The following is a 26,143-nucleotide window of genomic DNA, read 5'->3' as shown; positions in this document are numbered from 1 at the left end:
GTGAGATAAGTGTATTAGAAAAATGAAAATCATGACCGTTTATTTAAAGTTGTAAATGTATTTTTAAGATTTTTAATAATGTTAATAATAATACTTTAACCATTTTTTGTTAAGCGAATGATTAACAAACAAACACCATAGAACTGAAAAACAGAGAACCTAAACACACGGACAAGACACAGAAGCTTTGTTTTCGAACCAGTAACAACAGAGAAAAAGAAACTGTCCAACACTATGAAAAGTTGCATAGTGTAAGAGTGCATAAAAGTGGTGAAAATAAACGTAGTTGGGAAGAATGCGTGTGAAGGTGGTAGAGTGGAGTAGGAGAAACGGCTAGAAGGTGCATGCACCATACGACAGACACACAGACACGTGTCATCTTTTCCTCACTTAAAGGGTAAGAATCTGTTTCTTCATAGTATAAAACCGAAAACATAACCAACACGCACACGTCTACAAAGCCTTGGTTGCAGAGAAACAAAGAAAGAAAGAAAGAAAGAAATATGTTCATGAAAAGAGACGACGTTGAGAGCGGTGGTGGAGGTGGAGGTGACAGACCCCTCTACCCCACCATGCTCGAGAATCCTCAACTGCGTTGGTCCTTCATACGCAAGGTTTACTGCATCCTCACCTTCCAATTGCTTCTCACCGTCGCCGTCGCCGCCGTCGTTGTCTTCTTCCGCCCCATTCCCCACTTCATCGTTTCCACCGCCCCAGGCCTTGCTATCTACATTCTCCTCATCATCATTCCTTTTATCAGTGCGTCTCCTTCTATTCTACCTATTCCTCCATGCATGTCTTCAATCTTTTCTTTTATTTCTCACAGACAAATGATTAACATATGTTGCAGCGTTGTGCCCTCTCTACTATTACCACCAGAAACACCCTCTCAATTACTTCCTCCTCTTCATTTTTACCGTCACCTTGGCCTTTGCCGTTGGACTCACTTGCGCTTTTACTAGCGGTAATGTCACCGAATTCTCTCTCGTTTTAAATTCTTTTTACCAATGTTGCTTATTTGCTTTTGTCATTTATGATTTCTGTTATATTGTTTGGTTTCACTGTGGGTGCGTTCGTAATGTTCTGTCAATTAAACGTTAAAATGGAATGGCGAAAAGGTTGTTTCTTTTGTAACCTTTTGATGTTGGGTGTAATAGTTGAAATGTTTGGATGCCGAAAGATATATTACAATATAAGAAAGAGGTAAAAATAATTATGCAGTAGTGTGTTACCTAAAATGTTGACTTTTTTTATTGGGATAATAAAATTGATCACGAATCGATGGAAGCGCTTAGAGTTTGAGTTTGAGTTTGATTGAGCGTATTTATAGTAAAATGCGTGTTTTCATTGGAAAGTGCGAGTATTCAGCCTTTGTTTTAATTTAAGATTTAGAACCGTTCAAACTCTGTGTGATCCGCTTTGGTTACATGTCCTAGTTACTTGGTATTTATTTGTATTATTCTACTTACTGAATTCTAACAGCATTTCATAATTTAGGCATACAAAAAATAATGTATTCTCCATTTTTATTAAGATGGAAACTTTATTAAGATAAAATAGCTAGAACATCATTCGTTTAGCATCAAAAAACTAGAACTTAATTACACAAAGAAAAAGCAGAAATACTAAGAAGTTGCAGGTCGATTAACGTCCATAAGTATGCAGCAAAGTGAAAATTTGGAAGCTAGTGTTAAATTTCTTTAGTCCTTGACAACAAGGTTTAATTCTGGATTCCCTCCATCTTTTAGCACTCAATTAACAACCATTCGAGAATCAGTTTCCACTATTGAGAAATTGTGCAGGCACAGCAATTGATTTCCCATATAGAAGCAAGCATTTCAATAGTTGAATATGTTATCAAAATGACAAACTTTCATAACAATATTACTTCAGTGATCACATGTTATCCTTTTAAATGAAGATAAAAGAAGATTAATATTATTATTTCATCTGACAGTGACACGTTAGCATTTCCTTATGTCTATTAGAATGAACATTTTCAGTGACAACTTCCAATTATTTTCTAACGAGACTGGAAACTGGATACAGGGAAAATTATTCTGGAGTCTGTGATATTGACTACAGTGGTGGTGTTCAGCCTGACTATCTACACCTTTATTGCCGCAAGGAGAGGCCACGATTTCAACTTTTTGGGCCCATTCTTGTTTGGAGCATTTCTAGTTCTTATTGCCTTTGCCCTGATACAGGTATTTTTGGTCATGAAGTTTTTATGTCTGGGGTGTTTCTTCCTGAAATGTGCTTTCTGTCGCAAAAGTCCATATCATACCGGAAAATATGTTCCAGAATGAGATGGAGGTGTCCAAAAAACTTATAAAGGCAGAGAAAGAAAAAGTCTTGTGCTTGATATGCATGTATATATCAACAATTGCTAAGGGTTTCAGATATAATGTGTTGTTCCTTTCCTTGCAGATTCTGTTTCCATTGGGTAAGTTTTCATTGATGGTGTATGGGGGCCTGGCATCACTTATATTTTGTGGCTACATCATATATGACACAGACAACCTCATAAAGAGGTTCTCCTACGATCAGTATATATGGGCTTCGGTCTCCTTGTATTTAGACGTCATCAACCTCTTCCTTTCTCTGCTTACTATCTTTAGAGCTGCTGCTAGCTAAGGAGATTATTCTAGAAGCTTTATATTCCTTGCCTAGGTACATGTGTTTGCTTTAAGGAACGTTAATTATGCCAAAAGATAGTTCTTATGAAGAATTCCATGTGAGTATCACGCTGCTCGTAACCTCTTCATTAAAACATGAAATTTTACACTGAAATGTAAATATACATTTACCATCTTGATACTCGAAATTAACAGGCTTTAAAGATTTATCCAAACTTTATTGTGACAAGTAGGGGATAACTAATAAGTAGTACAGTAGTTTTGTTTTCTTGTGCAAATACTTTGCCTTGTAATGTAGTGTGAAACTGTATTGAATGTTGACAAACTATCTAAAAGCTCAGATCAGTTCTACTTCAGATGCAATTAAGATAAAGAGTGTAGAAATGCTAGCAATTTTCTTCACTGTTGGCTGTATACTCTATTGTATTATGCATTAAACCCAAAGTTCACACACATTTTATTGTTGTGAACTAATTATCCAAAGCCGAAATCCACCTACCTTTTGAGAAAAATAAGGTAAGAAGGAGATCAAACTCTTAAACATATCAGATATCTATTCAGGAAACAATTCTCAAAAGCTTATGTTGAATGGAAATACGTGAATCTTTTTATATTTATAAGTTATCCATGACAACGTATGACAACATTGGAGCGATTCTTGATTCTAGGGACTTGGCACATGCATTATCGCTGGGTGGAAAAAACAATTCCTAGGATTCTACATTTCTAGACAGTAAAAAATATTTTTTTTTCGGAAATCACCTAGTCCATTTGAGTCTTGCCGATGATGATTGTTTGAGGCTAAACACATGCATATTACATCTCAATACATATCTAGTTTGAATCGAGTTCAGTAGTCAGTGATAGCTAGCGACTCTGTTGGTAAGTATTAAAGATGACAGGTTCAATTCCCATATCTGTTTTGCCTCTGTGCTACAATGGAGAGTAGTCTCGAAACCCCTTGCGTCCAGATGTCATATTCTCGTTGATTTCGACACTCAAACTCCACAATCCCCCTTTGGTCTGTCTTCAATCCAAAGTAGCGTCGCTTTTCACCATCATCAAACAGATGTCTCCCTGGCCATGCTGGTAAATCCGTGCAGATATCTAACACAACATCTGCATAATTTATAGAGGACAAGTTATGAGGTATTGTTTATGGCTGCCTCTGTGCCAGCAAAAACAAAGTTCTAATCTAATGGCTGCTCTGTGCTTACTCTTTTTCTTTTTGGTAATTGTTCCTGCCACATGTCTGCTCTTCATTTTCAGCATTACCTGAAATGTTTGCAAGCCTTGTGAATTGTGATTGAATGGACTTTAAGCCAACTTTATACTGCAAATTCTCGAAAGGAAAATTACCTGGCCGGTTCGATGTATATAGACAGACACTATTTTCCAGTGAAGATCACCTGCATTTGTCACCAAAATGGAGTTTACTCTTTTTTTTGCAAATGAGAGAAAGAATGAGTTAGTGCTAGCAGCATATTGGTGATTGATGATGCTACCTTTACGGGTGCGCTTGAGTAATTCACTGCCCTTAGCAATAAGCTCTTGGCTGCAGGCACCTAGAAAATTTTCTCCATTGAAAACTTCCCCGCTATCACTGGTGCTGGTGTTGCTAGTGTTACTGTTAATACTTTTACCACATAGTCCAATCCCCCCTATACCTCGCTCCAGTGGTGTTACTGTGGCTATATTCCATACCTCCTTCAAAGCTCTTGCTTTCAAGGTTGCCGCTCCTCGTAGAGCTGCACATGAAAGACAAAAGCCAAACATGAACATAAGTCATTTTTTTATGGTTAAGCCCCCACAACATATTGCTAAGATCTTTCAAAAGCATTTTGGTCTTAATAATTTGTTGTTCTGAAAAAGTATCCATTATTAAGAAATAGATGGTTAATGAATGCAAAAGCTCTACCTGTGGCAGCTGCAGCTGTAAGAGTAGTAATATCATCATGAGAACGGACATTGACAGCAGAGCTGATGACAGAAGCAAGGTGGTCACGGTCGGCCCCCATAGCTTCTGCAGCCTCTACACACTGTGCAGCAACTAATGTGGCGGCAGAAGCAACAGCCATGTCAGTCTTTGCCATCTTCTCATCCTTGCTGGGAGCAGACGAGCCTGCTGTTGCAGCCGCAATAGCTGCAACGGCAGCAGCCACTGCAGCCACTGAAATAGTGGCATGCAGCTGAGCAGTATGGGTTCTGTTTTCTTCTTTCTTCTTCTCTCTTCGGTCCTTTAACCATCTTCCAACAGTTTTTGGTCCTGAGCTTGCCGTGCCGTTGCCAATAGTTGCACTGGCTCGTCCACCATTGAACAAAGGGTGAATGGAATTATTTGCCCGAAAGAACTGCATAATTGAGAAGGATAACCATTAGCGTTACTCGGTGCTTTACAAGGTAAGAACACGATACCTATGACTAACTCAAACACAACTTGTTTTTTACTTTTCCTTTTAAGAATGAAAAAAACATGTCATGTTGGACTTGTATTGATATAACATTATAGAGATGTTTCCTCTTTCATTTCGAAGTTACATATCATAGGACTGCCCGACAACATTCACGGCTGTCCCTAGATCTAGAGTCACTGGCGCACGTCTTTTCCTCTCCACATTATGTTAGTTTTCATGGATTAGTTTCAGAAGTACAGAAAAACAAAACAAAATCACAGGTACGATAATACATCCTGTATAGTAGTATCTCCAACTTAAGTATAAGCAGAACAAGACCCTTCCTTTATTCTGGCCAAATCAAAAACCAGTTTGCCTTCTAAGGCTAAAAGGTGAAAATTGTTTGCGTGAATGTGTGGAGAAAGGATCACTGTGCTGCAATTTCTTGTCCTTTCACGAGGCAAACATCCGGCAAGTTGACTTGAAAAAATAACATCATTTACACACCACACACCCTTTAATCAGTGATTTTCCTCATCTGATACTTCGGCACTAAGCATTTTGCCGGTTTCAAAATGTTAAAGGTCATTGAGTCTTGACCCTCATTAATTCATCTTCACAGCTCTAGTTCCCACTTTTTTTCCTTTTCTTTCCACTCCATTTCCCGTGCAGAGTGTGGGAAAATAAAGTTGATCCAAAGTCATTAAACTCTCCCTCAAGCAGCAAGCACCAAGTTCCAACGAATTATTTTTGTGAACAGAGGCCTAGCTTTCTTCCATTCCATGCATCCACACACACATACAGTAGGAGCTACATAACCTATAAGCGGCACGGAATCACCACCTATAGGGACACAGATGGGTCCCTCAATTCTGTTTTTGCAAAATCTTTTACATTTTTTATTATTCCCTTTGGGTGGCTTTTAAGACGAGAAGAGAATCTTCTCCCATGTCTTGTATTCTAAGACTAATCAGAGAAGACAAGACAAATGCTGTATTCTCCCTATTTCAAAAACAAACTAAAATACTAAAAACAAAAATGGATAAACCCCTCAAAGTTAAATCAAACAAAAAAGTATTGCAGCTGTGAGAGTTGAAGCAACTCGGTCCTCAGGGCCCACCCACCCCACTTGAAAACGAAAGAGAGTTGAGTTAGACAATACCTTAACAACGTCATCAAACTCATCTGAAGGTGAAATCGGAGGGCTATCTGTTCCGGTTAAGGAACCACCTCCATTCAAAGGCTCGCTGCTGTGAGATAACCTACCCGAGGTTAACGGAGACACTTCCTGTGACATGAGAAAACCGACAGCAACATTAAAAACAATGTATATATTCAGAACAACGTAGAAAGTGTCCTAAAACATTTTACAGCACCTCTCTTGTGGACTGGGACATAATGCGTTCAAGGACGAGCTGAGAGGTGGCAGAGGAAGCAAAAGAGAACTGATTCTTGGACATGGTGGAGAAATCTTCAGAGAGAAAGGCGTTGGTGTTGGTGTGGTTGGGAACAGTTTCTTCCGGAATGGAAGTGTTGTTTGAATTAGGCATGCAAGAAGAGGAGAGAGAGGAGTGGTGATGTGAAAGAGCTTTGGAGACCTCAAGAGCAGAGGCACTCCATGAGCGTGACAGAAACTCCATAGGCACTCGAGGACTCTCCGGCAGAGGGGTCGGAACGAACTCCGAGCGGCGACAGTTTATGGTGCACTTTGGCTCCATTTGTGAAAGTGGGAAGCAAGCAGTGTTATTGTGTTTTTGGGGGGTGCTGAAATGTTGGTAGAAGCGGTGACAGCATGAAGGAACGCATGTTTATATAGAATAGTAATGGTGACAACAATGGAGAATGGAGAATGTTTAAATGGTAATGAAGCTCACAATGACGTGTCAGCAAATGATAAAGTAAAACAAAGAATGGTCAAAGTGAAGAAGATGTGAAGTACTTTTTGTCGTCACCATTAATGCCTAATTATCATCATATACCATTCACTTTACTGTGTCAAGTCTCACTCTTCCTTTCTTCCTTTGCTAATAATATATACCACTGCTTCTAATTCTACAATTATATATATTAGAGTTGCTTATTTTATTTTTGGTCAATTATACGATGACTGAAGAATTTTAGTAATTTTTTAATACTATAATGTTCACGGATTTAAGATCATAATTTTTTAATGGTAATTAAGGTAACCATTTTTCCACAACAACTATCAAATCATTCGCGTTAATAATCAATACAATTCTATATATACTTCTTAAAAGGATCGTTATTTGTTCACCTCCCATACATTTTTCACTCTCACTGTACAATCTATTTTATTACTTTTATATTCAATAATTTCATTTGTATTTTAATTAAATAATTTAATTTAATATATTATTAATATTATTGTTATTATTATTTACGGTATCAAAACAGTGATGTGAAAAGATCTTTTCTTCTTAAAACTAACCACCTCAAAACAGTTTTCATTTGGAAATGTGTATTTTTCCTTCCAATTCTTGCATTTCTCTGAAAATTAAAGGTGCTCAGTTAACAAAATTGATTATAAATGCGATCATAATTACCAACTAGTTTCCTAATGTATTGACAAAGATATTAAAAATAGGAAATACACTCAAATTTCAATAAAATCATCTTTTAGTTGTTTAAACAACATCTCTAATTAGTCATAATATAGGTCTTAATCTTACAAATTCTTATATATTCATAAAAAATACATAAAAAAAACTAAAATACTGAAAATTTGAAATGAAATATAGTTCCAAATTCATGTATTCTTTTTTGTACTATCTTCTTTTGTAAGAAGAAAATCTTTTATAATTTTTTGAATTCTTCTATTTTATCTTAGTTGTTTTTATCTTTTTCATGTTATAAGTGAATTAAAAATTTAAAGGAGAGTCAAAGATATTCGAGTAAATGTTATTTTTGAAGGTACTAATTATGATAAGAAAAATCTAAATAAGAAATCAAGTGGTATATATATATATATATATATATATATATATATATATAAAAGATGTTCTAATATTTTAAGAACATTGATTAAAATTATTCTAGCCACTTTTATGAATAACTTTTATACATAATTTTATCATGTAAATTCTTATACATCATGTGAACTTTTACTCCATTGAGTCACACAGGTTTTTATTATTTTATATGTATTTTTAAATTCTCAAAATTAGTTTTTATCAGATCATTATTTTTATTTTCTTTTGTATTTAATATATTACCTATTATTATTTATCATTTCTATTTTTTCCTTCTTTGTCAAGTTATATATACTATTCAAATAAATGCAAAAGAAAATGTAACAAAAATTTATCATTTAACAAACCACAAAGTACAGTCTTATTTAAATAATTAGAAATAAAAAATATTTATTTATATTCAAATACCCACTTCGTCACATAAAATAATATAGTACATGATGGATGATTTTATTTTAAATATTTAAGAAAGGTTGAGTTTTCCAATCAGTGCAACTTAATTTTAATGAATAAAGATGTTAAATTTTGAATATTTAAATGTAACTAACTCTCACGTCCATTTATATTTATTTAAGTAAATATGTTTAAAAGTAATCAGAGCTGAGATATCACTTAGAAGTATAAATAGTGAAATAAAATCATATTTGAGTGTTCAAATTGCAAAGCAGGTGAGCATTACATTAAACTAAAGACATAATTTTGACTATCACTAACAGTTGATTATGTGAAATAAAAATATACTTTTTAATATTTTTTTACAGTTGTGATATAAGTTAACGAGATTAAATACACAGTCTTAGTTATTTAAAATTACATGAAAATAAATATTGAATATTTGTTAACATCACATACATTTTTATTACTTAAACCAGTCAACATATTGTGTTCACTTATTTTTATCATAATAAAATATAATAAAATTATTATTTTTGTTATTATAATTATGAAATTAAACAAATATTTTTATAAATTTATTGTGGATATTTTTATTTATTTTTATAGATGGTTTATAATTAAAAAAATGATTAATTTTAAAAAAATTCAAATTAAAAAAAATATATTTAAAAAATGATAAAATTGATAAAATAATAATTTTTTATCATTATGGACAAAATTGATAAAAAAATGGTATATTGAAAAGATAAATTTGAAAAATAAATATGGACAAAAAAAGATAAATATATATATATATATATATATATATTAATAATTATAAAATTTGTAATTTTGTAATTTTTATACCAATAAGGACATTATTTTCAAACTCAAAAATAAAAATAATTATTTCAAAATGAGTTGATATTCATTTATACGTTAACAGAAGGCCAACTCACTATAACAAATAACATTATTAGTGTATCTCATAAAATGCTAATATGTGATATTCGTCAAAGTTTTCAAAATTTCTAAAATAAACTGTTTCTATTTATCTTAAAATAAATATTAGAGACAAAAATTGTGATTTTAAGTTTTTTATAAAAAATAAAATACAAATTTACCGAGACTACAATTAAAATATACTTATTTTATAAGGAATAAAGGTGTGTGATTTCAAATTTAGAAGAATAAAAAAAAAGTTAAATAGAAATTAAAAAAATGTATCATTTGACAAAAATTTTAAAAATATATGAATTTATTTTTATGACAAATGTGAAAGCCTCCGAATTATATTTACAACAATAGTTTATAGGCCACGACACTTTAAACTTTTTTGCTAAAATATGGTGTTAAATGTCGTTGCAAATTAATCAATAATTTTAAATGATTTTCTTTTTTATAATTATAATACTCTCAAACTTAACCCCAATATTTTACACCTATTTAAATAAATTATTTTCTTGTTACGAATATATTTTATCCTCCGACTCATTAGATTAATTTATTATAATATCCTCTCCACTAAATTTTTAAATTATACAATTTTATTTAAGGTATACTTTCTGGTGGTTATTTGTAATTGATTATAATGCTATGTGGTATTTTTTTCTTCGCTAGGATAGTTTGTTGATTACGTATTTATATTTTATACTATTGTCATTTTCTCGTAATTTATGTTGAAAGGTAAAATTTAAGTCTAATTTAATTTTATAAAATTAATTTATAAGATAAAGTACGAATATATTTAAATATTATAAAAAATTATTTTATTTTTAATAGATATAGATATTTAATACACTCTCTACATTGATGAGATAATAAATCTAATAAATAACAAATTTATTAGGATAAATTTTAATTCATAAATATTGTATTAAAAAATAAACTTTAATTTTATAGAATCGAAGTTTATTTTATTTATATAATTCGATAATTGATTTCATCGGAAGAGTTTTATGTATCACCTACAACAAAGTTCAAATCCATATTTTCTGAGAATCAATTTGGTGTATCAGAAAAGGTAATTATCTATATATGCAGACAAGGTTAATAGGTTCCAAGTAAATGTTGAATATCTTAATGTGATTATTAAAGTAAAACAAACTGACACTTATGCATGCATGGTTCAGATGTTTGTTTTATCAGTGTTGACAGTGTAGTATGATGGAGGCATTAGTGAGTGATTGTGGTGACAATTCACATTTGAGGAGTTTGAGAGTATAAATATATATAAATATATGATGTCATGTCATGTGATAGATGAAGAGAAGGGAATCTAACATAAATTATTTGCGTTACTCGCATCCCGAAAAACTAAAACATAATGACATAGGCCACGTTTGGAGCTACGATCCCATTATTCTACTACTTTCTCTATCTCATCTACCCTTAACCAAACATCTCTTGCTTCATAACATCTTTCAATTCCTAAATATAGTCAAGTGTTAAGGAGAAACTCATACATATGTTTCAATCAGGTTGAAGCATATATTTTAATATTTGAAGTATAATTCAATTTTATCTAAAATTTAACAATATCTAAATATTTTATTTTTAATCAATATAAAATTTTTAACACATTTTTTCATATTAAACGTAAAATTAAATATTAATATATTAGTGATTTGATGACCAGTGATATAATAAGTCAAATAAATAATAAATTTCGTTAAACAGGATAAAAAGTAGACTTTAAATTTAATTAAATCTTACACAACCAATTTATAAAAAATAATAAGATTTATATAAGATTTTTAACATAAACTTTCAAAAAGAATTTTACAAAGTTGAGCGACCTAAGCATTTTAAGTATCTTATCTTATAGCGTTATTACTTTTATGTACATTTGTGATTATATTCTTTTATTTTTGTTTAAAAGTGACAAGTAAATCTCTTTATCATAAGTGTCAACATACCAAATTTGTAAAAAAGTTATAAAACAAAACCTAACGGACTAACATGTTCAATCCACTTTTCTATCAACACAATGCGACCCTTCGATTTATCAACTATTTAACCAACAAGGAACTAACATATATGTTGCTTTTCTTGTCCTTTTAAAAGTTAATAAACTATATCAATATGTAATAAAATATATTAGAAATCTTACATTTTTTAACTATATAACATTATTATTAAGGGGAAGCAAAGAAAAATAATTAACTCTTCATAAACTTGATCAAACTTCTTATAAAAGATTTGTGAGGTTATCTTACGCACGGGTAGAATCACATTAATATGTAATAAAATATATTAGAAATCTTACATTTTTTAACTAAATATATAAAATTAATTTAGGGCTAAATTTAATTAATAAAAGTCAATAAAGAAAAAAAAATTAAATATTATTTGGGATAAATTCTGAATGAATAATTTTAATATCATGTTAAAATAATCAAATGAAAATTAAGACAATATTTATGAAAAATGGGGCTAGACCAACCAATTTTTAGTGGGGTACTAATGACACAAGATAAAATAGATTCATTTTTACCACCCTTAACTAAAACAAATACCGAAGATTTTCCTTGCAAAAAAATCATAAAAAATGTTTATTTATATTAAATGCACATTTTAATATTAAAATAATGTTTGAAAACAAGAGAAATGTATATATCTTTAATTGCTAGAAAATTTTAATTTTTAATTAGTTTTTAAACTATATTACCCTTATTAATATTCATGTACACATCGGTCATTTCAATTGCAATTTTTTATTTTGTTATTATACTTCATGGTGTATTCTATGACTCATTTTAGGCAATATCTTTAAATATTTATGACCATATTTACAATAAAATAAATATATTTAAGTGAACATCATATTTTCAATATGTTAATTAATGTAATGGTTATAAAGTAGGGTGATATAAAAGTATATCATAAAAATAATAATAAAATAAAAAATGATATTTATAATTATTAATAAAAGTGAAAAAAAATATTATGTAAGTGAAAGAAGAGAAATAAAAAATGGACTTAATTAAAAGCAATATAAATCCATTGTTGTTCTATATTAACTACGATATATCTTATTTTAACAAACTTCACATTGTTTTTAATTTGTAGAGACAGGTGAGCAGTAAACGAGACACAGTAACACTCAACGAGAAATAAAATAATAATGATTCAAATAAAAAATATAAAACTTTTAAATATTCAATAGAAAAACAAATTAATATGATCTCAACTGAAAATATCTAAATTTATGAGGAATAAGAAATATAATTAAGAAAAAAAATAATGTATAATAAAATCTTAACTTGTACATAAAAGATTGCGAAGTGTAATTTTATAAATAATATAAATATAAAAAGAAAAACAATAAGATGAAAGCTAACATTCTAAAAACAACATTAAAAAAAAAAAAGTAATGTGCCGCTGAGGCATGTGGACATGAGAAAAAAATAGTATAAGAGTCTACTTAGTAAAATCAACATATGCTGTGTTGCAAGATTGATCTGAACCTGTTTTAAGAAATACGACACAAAAGTATCTACAAATAGTCACAACAAAAACTCAATGGTAAAAGTGGGATTAGGATGTAAGATATGAGAAATAAAGACTTATTCCATTTATATAATAATTATTGAATGAAGTTTGAGTCTAAATCTTACATTAAGTAAAAATGAAAAAATTGAACACCATATAAATCAAAGTCTATAAATTCATTGTGTTAAGGTTTTTTATTAAGAATGGTATTAATCCATTATATAGTTGGGTTCATATTTAAATCTTCTCTCGAACGATCCAACTATAATAATATTAAACATCATAAATAATGAAGTGGTTTTGTTAAATACTTTTAACATAAACTATATCCTGAGTTTCATTCCGTAGTTTATTTTCTATCTGCTGTTTCTCTTTCTCTCTGACTCGATCATATCCATCCAAAACGGGTCGGATTTATTGATTTTCATTTAAAGTATGAGGTAGAAATGATAGGACACTTGAAAGAATTTGCGCAAGACTAAAGAATGTAAGATGATGTTTCCTCGGAGAATGTTGGTGAGGCCGTTATATAACAAATCCTCATCACTCATTGCCAACACTGGGGAACTTTGGAAGAATCTAAACATAAACAGCTCTACAATTATTACTTCCAATCCAACAGAAAGCGGGCATAGCTAGCTTCAAAATATTTCCAGCACAGTAGAACCATTACTTGTGTTCAAGTAAAGCTCATTAGATATATCAAATTATTGGCAAAACAAGGATATATATCATGTAAGAGTATGTGTTTGCTTTGACGATATCCACCTGAAAAGTGAATCTATTCGAAGTACTTTTAACTTGAATATGAATGTATTAACTAAAACATGCAATAATGTTGCAACATAATGAGTTTTGTTTTGATCTTAATAAGTGTTGTAGCATTACTGTTAACGTTTGTTTCCCATTCCCCTAAGCATTGGGGTACGAATAGATGCTGCGGCTCTCTGACATATACAACTGGAAAATGTCAGGGTTTGATAGTGAGATAAGTAGTGATGGTGTTTCTTCTTGTTATAGGTGTTGGCTATGTCCAAGACCGACATGTTAGGAAGAGCAAACAATGCTATAACCTATATATATATATCAGAACAGAGGACTCGTTTATCAGTATATGTATCTATATCTATATCCACACTACTGTGATGTTGGACACAAAAGCTGTGTTCCAGAAAGAGGGGGACCTAAGCTAAAATGCGCGTGCCTAGAGACGTCATCAAGTCCTTGAGCTTTTTCAAAATTTTCAGCCATCACTATGAACATAATCTCATCATTTTCTGAAAGGCTATGACAAACAAACCACAGCCTTTGCTTTTGGATGCTATTTTGTTCTGTCCTTCATAATAATAATTTTCTGACAAAACACATAACCTTTATTCCTTTTGCCTCATTTTCTCAATAATAATTGCTCCCTTTCGATCTCAATACCCATTCAAATGTGCTTTCTTGATTTTTTCAACACAAAAAAAAAGAAGGGTCTCTTTAATTTTTCTTTTCCATCCAATGAGTTTACTTTCCGAGTCAATTTTGCCACCCTTTTGGACCACTAAGGAATGACAAAGCGCGACCTATTACAACCTAATGGCGCTTCATTGTACAGGAAAGAATATGGACATTTTTGTTTCTTCTATATCACACAACCCCACTTTTTTTTGCTTTTCTTTCAAACTTTATTTACTCAACAAAGTAGACCTCTTCATATGCACCCTTTGCAGGTGAGCCATTTATGGCCACACTATTTAAAGCGTCAGAAGAAGCATCATCAGGGAGGAAAATGACATTTAAATGTCGTAATTATGGGTCTTGTAGCTAAAAATAGATGATGGTAATAAATGGTCCTCTTAAGTATAACGTGTTGAGGTTTGGGGTTTTAGCGAAAGCTTGGATGAATGGCGACAAAACACAGGAGGCACAAACCTAACTTGCCCGACATATATCTCCTGACACGACCAAGTATGAACAGCAGGGAATGTTGACCGAAAACCACACCACAGAGATGCGAAAACAGAGAAGGAATCAAATGCATGTCCACTCTTTATTGGCCTTTCACCGGAGGGAAAACGTTGTTACTTCTATACTTATATTATTGATATGTCTTCTGATATGTATTGATTTTTAATGTTTTTAAGAAGTGCAGAACAACGTTTTAAACTGTAGTCCGTGACACTTAAAAAGAGTGAAATTTGAACTCCTAAGGTTTTTAAAGTGTATTCCTTCATGCATTACTCCCATATTTAACTTTTGATCGCAAAGTAGATTCCTTCATGCATGAAATAAAGGATGGGTACGTGAAGGAGGTACATTGATAAAAGAAAGTTGCAGTGTTGGAGGCACAAAGACAAATATGATTGCGTTAGGAAGAGATAAGTTTGGTACTTTGTATAGGGGTGGCAGGTGTTAAAGTGTAGTTAAGCTGTTTCGATGGTGTATGCAGATGCAGATTGGCTACAATGGAGAGAGTTTAAGATGGCGAAAGAGAAGTAATTATAATGATTGTGGGTCTAGTCATCATAGACATCATTTGACTGTGACTTACAAAGTACCAAGTCCAAACTAGCATTATAGCCATGTAGATCGTGTTCATTCAGCTTGGCTAGGGTTTAGGTTGAGACAGAAAGGATTTAAGGTTTTTGCTTTGGTTATGTTTATCCACTGGAAAAAAATCACCAAATAACCCTTTTATTATAAAGTAAGATTTTTTTTGTGGTCCTTTTCATTTGAAATGATATTTTATGGGACCAATTTGAGTTATTAATGATTTTTTATCTAAACAGAATTCACTTTTTAGGGACTAATTATTTGTTTAAAATAGGAAAAAAAAAAACCCATAGGACTAAAGGGTCTCGTGATAATTTCAAAAGCAAAACCGTGAGAATTTCGCACGACTTTTTCATTGCGAAAAAATGAAGAGTTCTTCTATGTTAATATTTTATACTAGTAAATTCGTTATACTTCTTCAAAAATTAATTATTTAAGGCCTAAGTGGATGATCTAAGTGAAAGTTCAAGCAAAGCTGAATGGTGAGGATTGAAGTTCCTGTTTTTAAGTTAAAATCGTTTGGATTGACTGGGGCATTTTTTGCAAGAATGGAGTAAAGATGGTGAAATCACCTTTTTGTTCAAAAGTTGAATGGGAATAGTGATTGAAAGAAACAGAAGTTGTCGTACATTTCTAAAAGATAGCAACTGAGTTGTTCACGATCCAAACAAGTCACAATCACAAGGACAATTTTGGAAAAAGTAACAGTCGTATGCTTATTACGTGATGCTTCTGCTTAAATATTTAACAAGAAAATGAATGAAACCAATAATAATAATAATAATAATAATAATAATAATAATAAAGATAAACATGTTAAATTGTGTCTGTTCAATAATGTTCTTAAAGGAAGGTGAGTGGTAACAGTTTTGTGAAGGATGAGTAGACTCTGTTGTCTTGGGTTGAGTGAAGGTTTCTTTTGAGATTATGTCAGCAGATTCTCCACAATTTAACTGTGAGGAAATGGGAGGCTTTACAAAAGAACAATTCTCTCCTTGGGATCATACATTTCTACAAACATCTATGCCCAGTTGGAGTTACTGATGCTCATCAACTTTCGTTACTCCCAAGTCATAACATTGTGCACTAAATGCATACTTTTCTTCTTCTTTTTTCATTGTCACTGAAAAAAATGCCAAAAGAAACAACCCAAATCTATTATTACTTTTACAACAGTCAATTAATATACATCCTATTTTAAATATTTTTGAATTCCACATAAGCTGCTTTGTTTTTTCAGAAAGTGATTGCCATAATATTATTAGTACTCTTCCAATTCTGGAGCTTCATGATTTTGGTATTTAGATGAATGAAGCCATTGGAAGGAGAGAACAGTAGGGGGCTTCCCTGGACAAATTGATTTTGATTTTTCTATCTTCCTAATAGTTGATGCTGATCGGTTTAGATTTCTTGGGCTTCCAATTTACAATAAATGGTCTATCTTCCTCTTTATTTTCAGGACTCTTTTTTCTGCACCACCCTTTTTTCTTCCTGCACTCCCATCATTATGGACAGAGGAAAACTAAAAGAAAAAACAGGACAGAATCTGAATTCGAAAATGCTAATGCCACTAATAAAAGCCACTCTTCATTATTCTACCGTCAACATACACAACATTATGTACACTATCCGTTAGCAATGATCAGAACGTGCATGAAAAGAAAACCTTAGACCACAGTTTCCTTAAAGCTCTTGGTCAACCAAATAGCTGTTTCCCTAGGAGAAACCTTCTCAGGCCCGAACGGCTTTAGCAACACCCCAAGCTCATCGAACCTTTGTTGTTGAAGGAGTCTGGCACTGAACTCCAGCAAACCCTCCAAAGCCTCTGCGCGTTGCTGGTATGATGACGTGTCAAACCGGCGCTGATCCACCTCAGCAGAGGAGCGACTAGAAACACAAGCTTTTACATGCTCAGAAGGGTATTGAGTTGCCTTTGGACCAGGGCAAGCATCACTGACAATGTTGGGGACAGTAACTTTGTCCTCCTGAATTGTACACTTGACCATTGTGATGGAACAATCTGCAGTACTCCGTGTTGAGCTTGAAGAGCAGCGAGCTGAAGTTGATGATGGTCCACGAACAGGGAAAAAGGGATCCTCACTGAAAGCCATTGGGAATTCAGCCATCTTGTCGATTCGTGGTGCATTAACAGAGACATTAGGAGAGTCCACACTTCCAAGGACACAGAAATTGGTGTACAAGTTTGTTGTCGCCCTGGCTCTTGGTGGTGTGGAAAACCTTCCAGATGGTGCCTTAGATACTGGAAGCTGAAATGAAAAGCAGAAACTTAAGTATATTGCTAATCACATCACCAATTAGGCTCTTGTGCACGCTTGGCGCGGCTTATTTTGTAGATACAATCATTTACGATTATCAGTTTTATAAGAAAACTTTTACAAAATAAGAGAGTACTTCTTGAGTTTAATTTCTATACTCTACCACTAGAAAAATTTATATTGTCAACTAATTAACAATCATTGGTGATATAACTTTTAAGATAGTTATCGTAAAACCAACAGACTTAACACACGACAGTTTGTGATTTCATAATAGTGCAAAAATGTCATCAAAATTATCTTTTGCTATATAGGAAGTGGACATGCTCACTTATGCATGCAGCATGTACAAACTGCCTAATTCTCTACTCACACCATTGGGAATAACAGAGAAATTAATTCAAATAGTTTAGCATGAATTCATTTTTTTCACAATTGACATCAAGAGAAATGGAAATATTGGGTCATGCCGTGGATGAACTTACTGAATCTCTGTTTGGACCAGTATAGGTTGTCTTTGATGGTGCCATTGTCTGCCTTTTGGCAGTGGCAGAAGCTGTAACTGCCCTCAATCTTGGTGCTCTTTCAACTGTTGAGACCTTCGTGGCTTTTGATGTGTCAGCATTGTATTTGTTACCTACACAACCTACAGATAGTTCATAGATTTTCTCTTCTGAACAAGTGGATAATCCAAGTGCTCTTTGAGTAGAACACTGAGAAACTTGTTCAGTTCCAGAAATACTAGGATTCAGTGCCATGTCCTTGCTAAATGACAAGTATTTATCTTGGTCAGAAAGAGTAGAAACAGATTCTGGCTCCACGAACCGAGTTCTCCTTACATAATTTGGCTCCGGCCATTGGAAAGGAAAAGTACTTCTTCTGGCGCTATTTAATTTAAGGTGAATCTTTTGAATGTAAGGCTGAAGATGCGGATGATTTAGTAATTCTGAAGCCTGTCAAAACAATCTGTGGTTAATTTGTTTTGAAGAAGTCCACCAAAATAAAGTTAGCCAAGAGCCAATGCCAAGCAAATTTTTCCTACACTAGTTATATCATGGATGAAAAGAAAAATATGAAATTAAATTTGGAAATATAGTAATTTCTGCCCATTTACTTAGAACTTTTACGACAACTTTCAAGGTTGCTTCATAAGATCGAATTGAAACTTAAACTAACGATGATGACTACAAGGATTGCTCTGCCTAACAACGCACGAGGTGGAAAATTAAAAATTAAAAATATTTACGAAAAAAAAAATAAGAGCACAAATATAAATCTTCATTTGTCGGACTGATGACATTTGTGTCATACTTACAGTTAATGACAATTGACAATGGAATATGCATATCATTTTTCTTCTATAGACTAGTTTTAATCTATATACTAATAGCACCTTAATAAAGGTAATGAAATTCCCAAAAGATAAAACTTACAGTTGGCCTCAGCTCTGGATTTTTCCGCAGCATACTTTTGACAAGCCCTCGACTGAAAGAAGAAATATGTATGTCAAACTAGTGACACAAATCAAGTCACTGAAGGAGGTTCGTAACTTAAAGAGGGAATAATGATGAGGAGAATCAATGAGATATCATATATACCGGAAAGGGCATATACACAGAATTGGATTGCTCACTGTTAAGTTGCATTGCAAAATGTAAAATGGTAAACCAATTCTGATGACTGAATTACACGTCATCCTTCTACTTCTACCATAATGATTTGTCCTTGTGTAAATATAGTATATTGAAAAACGGTGTAAAATTTTAAACGATGTGACACTTAACAATTAACATGCATAACTCTACAACGTAAGAGTTAAATTTCATATATTTATCAGTTAGATAAAGCAGCTAAAAACAGACAAGTCAAAGATTCTCACGAAACAGAGGACTCACAAAGCAGCAGTATACATAGTTGGCAGGGGAGCTACTATACACTTGTTTATTTTGTTAATCAATGATTGTATGTCCTGCTCAAATGAAGACAACACACACACAAAAATTAAAAAGGTACAGTCGATGATGTAATGCTGAGATATTCAGAAATGTGAAATACTGGGTTAGTATGCCATCATAAATGGATGAGAAGCAAATCTTTCCAAAATGGTACAACTAAAAGTCTTAAACACGAACATGAATGCTTAAAATCAAACAACATAATATTGAGTGTTTTAAACAAATTTTGCACCCTTATAAAACTTCCTACTTAAGATTACAAAGTTCCTGGCATTTCATTAAAAAGATGAATACAAAATATTAGGATAGTCACTTTATAAATGTTGAATATTGAAAGTCAGATATGCTTATAATCTAACACCATAGTACATTCTCCTACACAAGATTAACAAGATATGTAAATAACATTTCATGAGAAAAATGAATACAAAAGCTTTGGATCATAACTTACAAGTGCTTTAAAAGCTGGCTTGTGTGCAGCCATTTCATAGATACAGCATCCTGTTAACAATTGTTTATTTCGTCAATCAAAATTAATGACAACTGTGGCTAAAGATACGGTAAAAGGGGGAACAAAAAAGAGTAATCAAAATTAGGCTATAGGAGTACAAATTCAATCTATCCTACCTAAAGACCAGATATCTGACTTCGAGCCATAGGGTATATCAGCAAGAAGCTCTGGGCACATATAACTTGGAGTCCCAACGACCTAAGTTTAGAGCAAGAACAGACAGAATTTAATTCAGAAAAAAAAAATGTTGAAACAGTGAACAAAAAAATAGTTCGGCAATATCACTCACTGAGGAAGCAAGATCATCAGATGTCAACATTTTAGCAAGACCAAAGTCCCCTGCATCCACAATTTTTAGCATGCGGATAGTATACAACACACGAAATCCCAACTTAGAGATCAAATCAAAATAGCAGTGTGAGGATAAAATGAGTAAGGCTATTTACCTAGACGTATATCTCGATCTTTTGTTAAGAATATATTTGAACACTGAAACAGATGAAAATCACACATCAACATAAGGCTGTTCCTCAAAGTTCTCTGAGACATTAGCTACATAACATCAACGGTGGTTTAGCTTAAAGAAATCCTGTCCGTTACCTTGACGTCACGATGAAGGATATGATTTCCATGTAAGTAATCAAGAGCCATCAGCAATTGAACGAGCCACTTGCAAAGTTTCTGCATGCACAAGGTTCACCTATAACAATTATTTTATACAGTTCAAAAGATCTTGGAGCTGGAAATTGGAAAGGCTCAGTTGTGAATGGAGTTTTTGTGAAAGTGATCAACCTCTTCAGAAAAGTTGACTCCATTAGCCTTTTTTATAGCTTCAGCCCTGTTCAACAGAGCCTAACTATTAAAAGATTACACAATTTGGCTAGTAAAAGACAATGTGTAAGTGTAAATAAATGCTCTAACTCAAATATTTAAATACATAGTAAATTATAACTTACATATCCCCTCCTTCACAATAGCCAATGATGATACATACAAAACAACCCTGCAAGTAAGATAGCTAAATTCAGTATCTGAAATCAATCAAATTTATAAACCAACAAAATGGACTACAATATAGTCTCTTCTCTCAATATTTCCGTTACTATGATAAAAAATAACACGTCTGTAAACAAATAAGTAAAGACCAAAATACTAAATTTGAAGAACCCAAAATAAGGTTTACTTTTGGCAAAACATTTAAAGAAAAAAGGATTTTTGACAACCTTAGTAAGTCGATAAAAAATACACTGGCACACACAAACATGAAAAAGAGTTAGAAAACTCATCTTGAAAACAATGCTAACCTTTTCTACCCAGGAATCTTTATACTCCACAATAAATGGATTTCGAACTTTAGCAATAAGCTCCATCTGCAAGATAAAGAACCAACGAAGCGTCTTACAATCTAAGTAATGAGAAACCTTGGCTTAAAGATCAACTTCAAATTTCAAGGTGCAAAAACTAGCATAACAATAGAAAATATACAAGAATGAAAGTTTCATTTTCTACATGAAAACGTCTGGTCTTCGCTAATCCCTTCCAGAAAAATGACAATCATTCAATACATCCAACACTAAGAGTGGGTTACCTCCTGGTGGGCAGATCTACGGGTTCTGTCAGTTTGACGAGCAAGACGAATCTTTTTAAGAACATACCTAAAATATAAATGGCACAACTCAAAAAAAGTAGACCATATATATGATATAACAGACTATCGATATTAGCAACAATAATAAGTTAACAAATAAATGCTTAACAGATTAACCTGCAAAAGGATATATAATATCTTAAAACTCATTTCAGAAAGACATTGGATGATACTCACATTTTCTTTTCGTGCCTATGCCTCACAAGCAGAGCAGAACCAAATGCACCCTTGCCAATTTGTTCTAGAATTTCATACTGCTCCATTTGAATTGAAATCACTTCTACCACCCACTGTCAGCGATAGAGTGAAATTCCTGAAAATGATAGCAAATAGCAACACTAAACTTATCATAAATAAATAATAACAGACACACCCATAATGTAACATATACCATTGCCACTACAATATGCTGAACTATTTCCAATAACAAATGATGAACAGACTGAGAACAAGACATCCACAAGAAAAAATTCTGCGGTGATAACTGACAACTCTACCAGATTCTTACAGAACAAGATCTGGAATCTGGACATAGAAATAGAACACCGCTAAAATTAGGTAAGTATTTACCACTTTCTGCAGACAGGAGTCTTTCTCGTCAAGGGACTAATCATTTCCAAATTATAATTGTATAAGAAACATAAAAAGCTGTCATACAATACAAGAGCTGTGTAATAAAGAGCACCAAATGTGACCAATCAGTTCTGGTTTGGTTATTTACTTCCTTTAATTGTTCAAGGCAAAGACCGGCAATTATGTGGTTAGGCTTTAACGGCAATCATTCAATACTGCTGAATAGGCTGCCCATAGTATCTTCAGTTTGAAGGATTTATCATTCTCGTGTCCATATACTCATTAATCTCGCCCAGGACGAAAAACATGTTTATGTTTATAACTTTGCAAAACCACGCGACCACCCAAAAATTAGATTCTTTTAGAATATAAAATTCAAACTTGCCAACTAAAAAGTGGAACAAAACACAGAAATTCAACTCCATAAAAACTCAGCCACATTAAACATGGTTTATTTCATCTCATCGTAATTACAAATAACAACTGCATAAACCATGAGAAAGAAAAAAATGAAAAAGAAAAAATTACAAATAAGTGCTTTACATCTTACAGGTTAGTTTCCCAGTGATGAATGAAACTGAAAACATAGACGAGGGGGGAAATACAGAATTCCCATTAACATACATAAACAGAGCATGCAAATAACCATAGAAAGCAAAAAGTATAAACAGATGACAAACAAAAGCAGAATTTGCAATGAACTGTTATTAAAAGGAAAAGAACCTGAATTCGTGAAATTGAAAAGCAATTCGGCTAATGGTACAGAGATATTTGCAATTGCAGCTTTCTAAAGTTAGCACCGAGCAGCCCCTGCTAATACTTTAAGCCAGCATAAACCTTATCATACAAAAATATTACTAAACTATGATTTTATAATGTTGTTGCTTTTATTTTATTTTGAAATCGAGCAATCAATATTAGAAAGAGAGAGAGCGCCAAAACCACAAAAATTAAAGTGCACGCAAAAGCGACGTGTGATTCCAAAATGTGAAATCATTATACTATTACATATTATTTTTCATGCAAAGGTTTGTACTGTGATACAAGAAAAGAAAAAAAAAAAGAAATATATATATATATATATATATATATATATATATATATATATTTGATAATGTGATTAAATGGCCAAAAAATAAAAATATATAAAACAAAATATTTAAGATTAAATATGTTTTATTGTTTCTTTCTCGATGAAAATTGAATCTTTTTTCAAAGTTTTGTTTAATTCAATCATTTAACTTCGGAGATTTGTGTTTTTAACTGTTTTAATAATTTTGTTAAATTTATTTAAAATTTAAAACGTATATTATGATAATATTTAAGTTATTTATATTATTTAATATATTTTTAGTATAATATTAATTAAAAAACGTACGTGAAACATTAAATTAATTTAATAAAATTTAATTAAAAATATTAAATTTACATATTTTAAAGATCGAAAGACAGTTAAAATTTAAAAAATAAATTAATTTATATTTTATTTGAAGATTAAGTCCACAAACATATTTCACCCGGATATTTATAAATAATTTAATTCTTAGAAAAAAACAGTAAGACGATGAGTAAGTGTGGAAAGTGCAGAAGCTTTGTGGTGGAAAATGCGAGCACTTAACGACAAAAGAGGTGCACGGGTGGTCTGGCAATAAGGTACAATTTTTAAATCTTTTCAAGTTAATTTATATTTATTTTCATATTTATTTTAATTTTAATTTTCTTTTATTTATTTTTCTCGCTCGTTTAAAAAATGTTCCTTTATTTTATTTTATTTTTATCAAATTATTGTTTTTAATTATACAAGTTTACTGTTATTACAAATATTGCTCTTCATTTTATAATATGATAAAAAAAATCAAATTTATACCCTAGTTTTGTCTTTATATAAAAAATTAACACCCATGTCTAACACGTTTAACAATCCTTCCATCTACTTTTGATACCATCAAACAAAGCATTAATGTTTTGATAAATGAACCACACTTAAGATTAGAAGAGATAAATAAATATAAAAAACATAGTTAAATATTTATTTAATAATTCTTTTTATCAAAGAAGAGTTTTATTTTATGTAAATTTAATTGTAATTTATTAAAACCAGTTTCAAAAAACTTATGTTAAATCAAGAGTAATATTTGTAAAGAAATATTTGGAAAAGATATTATAGCAAAAATAAGTCAAAAACATTTGTATATGTGTCCTAAGAGACTTTTGTTAATTAAATTAGTAATTATAACATTTTATTTGATAGTGAAATTATCAGTAGACTATCGTAATCTCTAGATAAATGTATTTATTTTTCTCTTCACGCATCTTTACTGTTTTAATGATCTAGTAAAGAAAAAGAAAAAGCATGCACTTCATTACTCAAAAATGGATCAGGGTCATAATTTTCCAAAAATAATTAGAAAAAAATTAAAACAGAACTTAACTTTCATCACTATGTTTCACAGATTTATTTATAAAACTCCTTCAAATAATAACAATATTATAAAATTATATTATCAATTTAAATAAATTCTTCTAAATATTTCCTATAAATTGAAAATGTTCCTTCCAACTATCCCATACTTATTATTGACACTTTTTTTATTTAAAATGATCTTAGAAGTCTAAAATATAAATACTAAACAAGTTTCTTTTGTGTACCTAAAAATGATGAAACTCGTATAAACAGAAGTTGGGACTTACAAAATAAAAACATAGAAATACCATATCATTCCAAAAATAATATTTATTTTCTATCCGTTTTTAATTTTAATCATTGTGCAAATACATTTTAAAAAATATATATGGCTAAATAACAGTTACCAAATAAAGTAATATCTTATATCTATAAATATCCACATATAAAACAGTTTTTTTTTGTTTACATTTATTTTCCAAACTTACTTTTAAAATAATATTTTATCAGTTTACAGTTTTTTTAATTTAAAATTTGACATGTTTTTAAATTTTATCATTCTCTTAATTATAAAACTACTTATAAAATTAAAAGATATTATAATAAAATTATAAAATTATTCATATCTAATTTTATAATAGTAATAATTTTATTAGTTTTTATTATCACAAAGGTAAATTTATAAATATCCCATATTTGTTTTCCAGATGTTATAATTATAAGTAACTTTTGAAATTTATTGTCAAAACCAAATTTATATTGTTATGAATAATATATATATATATATATATATATATATATATATATATATATATATATATATATATATATAAAAGTAGAATAATCTCTTGTGTACGCAGATAATATTTTATAGACTTAATAAAATTATATACTTTTAATTTAGTTTTTATTAAATTTTTATTTACTAAATATTTTAAAATGTAAGAAAATAATAATAAAATTTTAGTTAAAAAAATATAAAATTTAGAGTACTCAATTAATTATAAAAATAAAAATAAAATATAAATTTATGATAAACTTAAAATATAATCAAATCTATAATTTTATATCTACAATTTGAATTTGAAATAAAGGGTTTCTTTTGTTTTCACCGTTCCTATTCATGTTTTACTTTTCAGTATACTTTAAAATTAAGAAATCTATGATAATATATAAAGGAATACATGTTTAATATATTTATTTTATAGTTGAATTATGTTTTAAAATAAAAAAAAATATTACAACACTAAAGATGAGTGTAATGTAATTAAGTATTATTTGTTTATAATATCATCACTATTAATATTAGGGTTAAATATGTATTTAGTCTCTAAATTTAAAGGTGAA

General features: G+C 31.1%; 3 protein-coding genes across 6 annotated transcripts; 1 reads left to right on the top strand and 2 right to left on the bottom strand.

Moving 5' to 3' along the window:
* The first annotated feature begins 446 nt into the window (after window positions 1–446).
* On the top strand, window positions 447–2,731 carry LOC114175333 (protein LIFEGUARD 4-like). The gene is made up of 4 exons (XM_028060114.2): window positions 447–759; window positions 851–964; window positions 2,050–2,207; window positions 2,431–2,731. The coding sequence occupies exons 1-4, from the start codon at window positions 504–506 to the stop codon at window positions 2,635–2,637; spliced, it is 735 nt and encodes a 244-aa protein (XP_027915915.1). The 5' UTR covers window positions 447–503; the 3' UTR covers window positions 2,638–2,731.
* Window positions 2,732–3,218: 487 nt separating this feature from the next.
* On the bottom strand, window positions 3,219–6,947 carry FKD1 (FORKED 1). Its single transcript, XM_028060107.2, has 7 exons — window positions 6,409–6,947; window positions 6,195–6,320; window positions 4,558–4,990; window positions 4,145–4,387; window positions 3,999–4,048; window positions 3,857–3,914; window positions 3,219–3,758 (listed from the first exon to the last, which is right to left on the bottom strand). Exons 1-7 carry the CDS (start codon window positions 6,748–6,750, stop codon window positions 3,544–3,546), a joined length of 1,467 nt encoding a protein of 488 aa, XP_027915908.1. The 5' UTR covers window positions 6,751–6,947; the 3' UTR covers window positions 3,219–3,543.
* A 10,029-nt stretch (window positions 6,948–16,976) lies between these two features.
* LOC114195369 (serine/threonine-protein kinase Nek4-like) lies at window positions 16,977–23,272 on the bottom strand. 4 transcript variants are annotated; one of them, XM_028085807.2, is made up of 15 exons: window positions 23,116–23,272; window positions 21,997–22,132; window positions 21,760–21,826; window positions 21,476–21,541; window positions 21,128–21,174; window positions 20,964–21,009; window positions 20,772–20,852; window positions 20,618–20,660; window positions 20,461–20,510; window positions 20,288–20,369; window positions 20,112–20,161; window positions 19,601–19,674; window positions 19,139–19,190; window positions 18,191–18,658; window positions 16,977–17,696 (listed from the first exon to the last, which is right to left on the bottom strand). In XM_028085807.2, exons 2-15 carry the CDS (start codon window positions 22,080–22,082, stop codon window positions 17,097–17,099), a joined length of 1,812 nt encoding a protein of 603 aa, XP_027941608.1. In that variant the 5' UTR covers window positions 22,083–22,132; window positions 23,116–23,272; the 3' UTR covers window positions 16,977–17,096. The 4 variants fall into 4 exon arrangements, with proteins under 4 accessions (XP_027941608.1, XP_027941625.1, XP_027941635.1 ...); XM_028085824.2 differs by lacking the exon at window positions 23,116–23,272 and adding an exon at window positions 22,943–23,059; XM_028085834.2 differs by lacking the exon at window positions 23,116–23,272 and adding an exon at window positions 22,936–23,056.
* Window positions 23,273–26,143: the final 2,871 nt, after the last annotated feature.

Source organism: Vigna unguiculata, chromosome 1, assembly GCF_037176805.1.
Source record: "Vigna unguiculata cultivar grain cowpea cultivar isolate G323 ecotype 2 chromosome 1, ASM3717680v1, whole genome shotgun sequence".
Classification (NCBI taxonomy): domain Eukaryota; kingdom Viridiplantae; phylum Streptophyta; class Magnoliopsida; order Fabales; family Fabaceae; genus Vigna; species Vigna unguiculata.
Note: the sequence above shows the minus strand (reverse complement) of the source record. Positions and strands in the feature narration are given on the sequence as shown.

Excerpts from the sequence above, each read along its gene's own strand:
- LOC114175333 (XM_028060114.2), top strand. The coding sequence starts at position 504 with ATGTTCATGAAAAGAGACGACGTTGAGAGCGGTGGTGGAGGTGGAGGT. Across the intron at positions 965-2,049 it reads CACTTGCGCTTTTACTAGCG|GGAAAATTATTCTGGAGTCT; the intron begins GTAATGTCACCG and ends AACTGGATACAG. Across the intron at positions 2,208-2,430 it reads TTGCCTTTGCCCTGATACAG|ATTCTGTTTCCATTGGGTAA; the intron begins GTATTTTTGGTC and ends CTTTCCTTGCAG.
- FKD1 (XM_028060107.2), bottom strand. The coding sequence starts at position 6,750 with ATGGAGCCAAAGTGCACCATAAACTGTCGCCGCTCGGAGTTCGTTCCG. Across the intron at positions 3,915-3,998 it reads ATATACATCGAACCGGCCAG|GTAATGCTGAAAATGAAGAG; the intron begins GTAATTTTCCTT and ends CAAACATTTCAG. Across the intron at positions 3,759-3,856 it reads AATTACCAAAAAGAAAAAGA|ATGTTGTGTTAGATATCTGC; the intron begins GTAAGCACAGAG and ends TAAATTATGCAG.
- LOC114195369 (XM_028085807.2), bottom strand. The coding sequence starts at position 22,082 with ATGGAGCAGTATGAAATTCTAGAACAAATTGGCAAGGGTGCATTTGGT. Across the intron at positions 21,175-21,475 it reads AAGATTCCTGGGTAGAAAAG|GGTTGTTTTGTATGTATCAT; the intron begins GTTAGCATTGTT and ends TCTTACTTGCAG. Across the intron at positions 17,697-18,190 it reads CTGGTCCAAACAGAGATTCA|CTTCCAGTATCTAAGGCACC; the intron begins GTAAGTTCATCC and ends TTTTCATTTCAG.